The sequence below is a fragment of the Anoplopoma fimbria genome, chromosome 12 (assembly GCF_027596085.1).
Source record: "Anoplopoma fimbria isolate UVic2021 breed Golden Eagle Sablefish chromosome 12, Afim_UVic_2022, whole genome shotgun sequence".
In the NCBI taxonomy this organism is placed as follows: domain Eukaryota; kingdom Metazoa; phylum Chordata; class Actinopteri; order Perciformes; family Anoplopomatidae; genus Anoplopoma; species Anoplopoma fimbria.
In genome coordinates, this window is record NC_072460.1 from 24,147,505 (window position 1) to 24,153,947 (window position 6,443).

Below are 6,443 nucleotides of genomic sequence, written 5' to 3' on the forward strand. Positions count from 1 at the left end.
GACTTTTACTACAATAAGACTCCATAATGATAATTATACTGTAAAACATAGAGTCGATCTTTACGCAAAGCATTAACATGTCACTGTAGCTTTTTAAAATAAATAACTCAAAAGTACATACTTACAACTTTATGGCCTACAAATAATATTGCAAGGTATAAAGCAGCCAACATACAACATGTACTTTGAAAAAACTACATAATATGCACAACATAAACCGGTAACAAAATCTTTAATGTGAAGGTGTCGGCCATATTATCTGCACAGAGAATTGCTTTGTTGCTGCTGTGTACATTCCTTATGATGCACATTTAAAAAATGCATTACAGGAATGTACTTCTGTTTCTGTTTTGTTTGTCATGTGTTTGTTGTGTTACAAACGAGCTACATCTGAATTTCATTGTGCATCCCTGTGTTGCATAATGACAATAAATGATCCTTGAAACCTTGAATCATAATGCATACTGATTGTCTTTGTGCCTCTGTCACAATGGTGACACCTGTTAATGTGTTTTCAGTGTGGGTTAACCATGCTGCCCCTGCTGTAGACATCAAACTCCTTGTAGCGTAGGTAATCTTTCAGCCTCTGAGGAAGAGGAAGGAAGTTGATGAAAACTGGGGCTCTCAAGCGCAGGCGACTGAGATGCTCCCTTAACCGCAGCCGACACAGGTGCTTCAGGCTCCGTGCGTTTCCTGAGTGTAAGAAAAGTCAGTTAAAGTGGTAATCTCGAAGATTTACATCTAAATAAACGTCTGTTAAGTCACAATCTATTGCTAAAGGAGGCAACACAATGGTGACTGAGGTTATGGCTTACTCATGAATATATTGCAATATTTGTATATTTGCAGTATTAAGAACTTGGTGTCTGTGGAGACATTCATGGGGGAAAAAATGCTGAATGACTGTTTTTCTTTGCACAACAAGACTCCACACTGCTAAACTTTAAGTGCAATTCCATTGTTTTCAGTCAAATAGAAATTGTAAATCCACCAAGAACGAAATCCTATTGCCCATAGAAATAGAAAAAGAGTAGAACGGACATTCCCATTCAAATATACATTGCTGGATGGTCAGAGTGGCGGCCATTTTTATGTGTACCGTTGCCATAGGCCGTTGCAGCGGACTAACTTCCTATACTCTAAACTGAAAAGTTGCAGACTCACAGAGGTGAGGTTCTGTAGTAATGATGTTCCGGAGCAGGACAAGCTACCTAGCGGAGAGCAGGCTAGTTATCTAGCTTGCTAATTCTGCCATGGAACCAGCTACATAGCTAACTAGCTAGCCAGCCTTCTCCCTGGAGCTGTGTCCACTCTCTTCCTGGAGAGCTGCGACAATATATCTTTTACAGCCACACTGTACAATTCGGAAATTGAGAGTTTCCACAATTCGGAAAACAGTTCAATACCCATTCTACTCTATTCTATTTCTAAAGGAATGCCACTTTAAATCAATGAATGCACATCATCTCTTGAAAACACTTTTCTTTGCTGGCATGTAGAAGATAACGAAAGCTGGGTCAGTTCTCACTTTGAACGTGACAGATCTCCGGCCACTGTTTCTGCTCCTCCAAGGTGTCCTTAAGTTTGGTGCAGAAGGAGACGTGGTCGGTGTAGTCCAGCATGATGCGCACCACCTGAGCAGACAAGTGCTTGAGCCAGGACACCGTTATCACCTCGCAGAACTACAAGGAGACAAACAAAGACACGTGGCAGTCAAAGCCAAACCTTGATTTCTTATATATAGTTTTCTCTGTGAGAAGTTTCAGCTCACCACCATGTCTTTGATGATTGCAGTCGTCCAAGGAGCGTAGTCATGGGAACCGTCGCCATACGGACAGTCAAAGCAACGCTTGACATCGTACCCGTTGTTCAGGATCATCCTCAGCATGACCTCGTCCTTCAAGGCGTACTGCAGCGCAGAGGGGAAGTGGGTGGTGTTGACGCGGGAGTAGTAGTTCACGTTTGCCCCGGACTTCAGCAGCGTGTTGATCAGTTCATAGTTGCCCTGTCTGAGAGCAACCTGGAGACAGTTGATGGGGTCCTGGTTCACCATCGCCCCGGCCTCCAACAGCAAGCGGGTGCACTGAATATCGTTGTTGGACACAGCGAAGAAGAGGGCAGACCTGCGCTCGTCCTCGTAGTTGCTGCGCACCCTCGGGTGCAGCATGAAGTTTGGGTCGTAGCCGGCTTTGAGGAGCATCTCCACACAATGGGCGTGCCCCCCCGCGGCGGCAGAATGGAGAGGACTCATCCCGCTTTCCTTCACGGCGTCCAGCTTGGTGACTGGGATGAGGTGCTCCAGAGCCCTGTCAGAAAGAACACAACAGTGGGGTTCAGACTCTATTTGTAAAAGTGTGAGAGAGCCAGATGTTGTGAGGTTGATGGTCCTCACAGAATGTGTCCGTGGTAGGCCACGCGGTGGATCGGCAGGTGACCGCTGTACAGAGGATGGTTGGGATCGGCTCCATGGTCCAACAGAACAGAGATTATGTCCGGGTTTCCTGATGCTGCTGCATCGAACAAGATACTGCCGGACTCTGATTCATACCACACATGGGCTCCTGCAAAATCAATACATGTAGGCTCACTATAAGAATATGCAATGGCAATTTTCTGGACCTGGAAAACAGTATGGAAAGATTAAATAACAATAATAAGAACTTTATGTATATTTTTTAAACAGAGCAAAGCAAAAGGTAAGGCAATACAACAACAGAAAGCTCAACAGTGAGGCCAAACAACAGCCAGACAACCTAAGGTCAAATTTAAACACTGATAAAACAGTACAATAGATCAAACAATAAAACAAATCAATACAATTAGAACAAACCAAAAAAATAAGTGAGATAAAATGAAATAATAAAATAATAAAATAATAAAATAATAAAAGATAATAATCATAATACTTTTTATTGTTTTAATAATATGAAAAAAATGTTTTATATTATTTAATAATATAAAAATATTAACAATAATAAATAAAAAGCAGCATATTAATCTGTTAAAAGTTATCCTAACAGTCTTGTATGACACATTTTTCCAAACCTTTCTGAATATCCCAAATGCAAGGTGATTTATTATTATCCTCCACTATTGCACTATAAATTGTCAGAGCCAATAAATAAGTAATCAAACCCAGATGTGTTTGATATCCACAGCGGAGGTTAAATCTCCTTATCTAACAAACCTTTTTCTAGCAGGACCTCCACCACGTTCAGATGTCCATTCTGTGCAGCCAGAGCCAGCGGGGTTTTCTTTTTGATGTCACGTGCGTTTGGGTCGGCACCGGATTCCAGGAGCAGATAAACAAAGTTCTCCAGGCCTAAAAAGGCAGACTCGTGTAGAGCCGTCCTGTTCAGTGGTCCCGTTTGGTCCACACCGGCACCGTAACGCAGCAACAGCGTGGCCAAGTCGTACTGGTCGTTCAGAATAGCTGAGAAATAAGAGATTTTTTTTAAACAAATGAGCAAGTACCTCTGGGTGCCTGTAAAACACAATGAGGTGCATTCTGCATTCAGACCTGCCACTAGTGGAGAATCCTGCTCATCGTTCTGGAGATCCGGGCTACAAGCGTTCTGCAACAGGAATGTGGCGTTCTCTCTGAGTCCATGAACCACAGCCAGAAACAGAGGAGTCTCACCCTTTAGAGTGCGACACTGGGCTGCACCCGGGGGAGATGCTGGAACACAAAACAACCACATCAACATGCCAGAATATAAAAATAAAAACAGAGAGTCACAGATTATGGTCATAACCTCCCTACCTGAGAAGATAATCTCTAGCATCCTTCTGTTCTGGTGCGCTGAGGCCTCGTGCAGCGGGATCCATCCTCGTTCATCGACTCTGGACAGAGTCTCTGGCTGCTCCGCCAGCCGGTTTAATGCGTCTTCATCACCTAAACGTGAGGACAGCACATTATATACAGCCCAGTCTCATGGAAGTGTGTTAAATAGTCATGGAATGCAATGTATTGGTTCGTGTCCAGGGAAGCGAATTGTCTGGTTTTTTTCATGTCACTCAGCATGAAATGAAGGCCAATGGAAATTAGGAGCATTTTTTGTTGTGGAGACAAAAAAATTATGCATCCAGGTGACTAATCACCAGTCAGAGCAAGTGACGTACTTATTGGACCAACAAGCAAGACTGTTAACCTGAAGACCGGTGTTCGACTCCGGGTTTTGGATTCATGGTAGTGGCTTTGTTGCCTAAACCTAACCGTTCGTAGTTTTGTTGCCTAAACCTAACCGTTTGTGGTTTTGCTGCCTAAACCAAACTGTTGGTGGTTTTGTTGCTCAAACCTAAGTTGACCCCAAAAGAAAGTTGTGCCGAGGGACACGAAACCAATCGTTTTTTTTTTTTCGTGAACATTTCACAAATTGCTGTAAGACTGTGTTGTTATATCAGAACTTCTTGCAAGATAAAATGATAATCAGCAACATGTTCAAGAATTAAACCACCTTACCCTCCTTGATTGCTTTGAAGATCTCATCAGGGTCTTCACTGGGTATCAGATCACTGTGGAAATAAATGCAAATGATCAGCAACAAGACATAAGAGAGAAAAATTTAAAACCATGCTTGGTGCTTAGAGATTCACCTTGGATTCAAACCTTTGAGCTTTCTATATTCAATCAGACTTTGTTCTATTATGTATTGCGTTGCCTCATCTTCATCCAGGTCGTCCTCCGATTGATAAAACTCATCTTCTGTGTCCGTGTTCATTTGTTAGTCCAGAGAGGGTCAAGGCTCTGAGGAGACACGGTCATCAGGTAAACATCATTAAATCTGGCAACCGAGAACCTGCAGCCCTGAATACTAACAGGGGGAAAAGCAGAGTGCAGCTAAACACCTGTTAGTCTCATTCCTGTTGAATTAGATGTCAAAAATGCATAAAAATACATTCAAGTTTTTTTATCTAATGATTCCAATGAGCAGGCTCCTTATAGCTCTTAACTTTACAGGCCATGTGCTTCATGCAGAGAGTTTACAGTGTGGCATTGATATTCCTACTGCACAAATGATTATTAGCATTATTTAAATATTCATTTTAAAGAAAAACTTAGGATGCAACAAGACATTTTTGCAGTATAACAAGTGCTTGAGATTCAACAACAAAACATTGAAAAGCAACAGCAACATTTCATGAAGTCCAACAGGTTGTCTATACAGAAAACTCCACAGTAATCAATCTATTTCTTCTCTAGAGGCACCATTTATTAATCGTCTGGTGTTTACCTTCAGTGAAATGGCCGTGCGCTTTCCGTGGCTTTCACAACAGTAGAGCCAGTTGGCTGCAGCTATTTATATCTCTGCCACTATAAATATCAGATTACGGGGTCGTCACAGCCAACATGTTGCTTTGACCCACAGGGCAACGCGACCGCCACCATTCAGCTCATATGCACATTCACTCATTACACAGAGGCCCTTATTAACATATACATGAGTTAAAGTGTACATTTCCAATTTGGTGTATATAAAGTTCTCTTTCTTAACTTTTTATTTAGTGATCATTCATAAGGAATGTTTTTGCGCATGTTAGTATGCAAGGACAGTGCTTCAGATCACAGCCTTCACATTAATAGTAGAGTATCAGCTCACAGTGAGCAGCCAGGAGAGACGGGGCAGGTGACAAAACAGAAATAAGTTTGCACCGAGAAAAAAGGGAACCACCGCCTCAGAATGTTTATTTGGCAACACTGGTCTAATATGTTTCTCCTGGTTTTCATTACGAGCCATCTGGATTTAATTTTAAAAAGCTTTTTCTACAATTGGCTTGTGGCCACATCACTGCACAGTTCAACGACTGCAAATACGTTCCAGTAGCGATGTTACACTACTGCTCACCCGGCAGAAAATGATTCCTAGGATCTCTTGTAAAAACTCAAGCTGCATAAGAGGATCATTGATATTTATGTTTGTACTATAGGCTGACAGTACAAAGTACAAAAAAACATGTGCGTTGTGTGCAGGGAACAAATAAGAGGCTGCATGTTTGTAAGAATCGTTAAATGTAATAAAAAACAATGCAGTGCACTATGTTTTGCTTGTTTTGGAATCACGTTAGAACCTGCTTTGGATTAAAAGGTATATGTTTAATTTATATTTAATTGAAATGTCACAGTTCGTCTGATGCACACTTTGTTACTTCCATTTAAATTTAAGTGTCTTTAAGTACATTTTTTGGGGAGAAAACGTCAGAAAACCGTCTATTTTTGTATTTTGTTGGCTTTTAAAAGGAAAAAGCTTACCATGCACTATTTCATGAACCTCTCCATAGCTGGCCACAAACACGCTCCACATCTTTGTAAAACATACTCTAGTTGGTCACACACAGTTATCATGTTTAATGTTTTGCATTGTGAAAGGACAGAGAATTTTAAAAAAGGCATCACAGTGTTTAAACCATCACAGTAAAGTGCTTGAGTCTCAAACAGTTTGTTT

At 41.5% G+C, this 6,443-nt stretch overlaps 1 protein-coding gene across 1 annotated transcript; it reads right to left on the reverse strand.

The window, feature by feature from the left end:
* Window positions 1-514: 514 nt before the first annotated feature.
* On the reverse strand, window positions 515-4,721 carry asb14b (ankyrin repeat and SOCS box containing 14b). Its single transcript, XM_054608775.1, has 9 exons — window positions 4,597-4,721; window positions 4,463-4,515; window positions 3,764-3,895; window positions 3,521-3,679; window positions 3,188-3,433; window positions 2,393-2,561; window positions 1,772-2,306; window positions 1,529-1,682; window positions 515-693 (listed from the first exon to the last, which is right to left on the reverse strand). The coding sequence occupies exons 1-9, from the start codon at window positions 4,719-4,721 to the stop codon at window positions 515-517; spliced, it is 1,752 nt and encodes a 583-aa protein (XP_054464750.1).
* Window positions 4,722-6,443: the final 1,722 nt, after the last annotated feature.

What these genes read in the sequence shown, in the direction of transcription:
- asb14b (XM_054608775.1), bottom strand. Translation starts at nt 4,721, where the DNA reads ATGAACACGGACACAGAAGATGAGTTTTATCAATCGGAGGACGACCTG. An exon ending in CTTCAAAGCAATCAAGGAGG is followed by an intron (nt 3,896 to 4,462) that starts GTAAGGTGGTTT and finishes CCTCACGTTTAG; the next exon opens with GTGATGAAGACGCATTAAAC. An exon ending in GCTAGAGATTATCTTCTCAG is followed by an intron (nt 3,680 to 3,763) that starts GTAGGGAGGTTA and finishes TTTGTGTTCCAG; the next exon opens with CATCTCCCCCGGGTGCAGCC.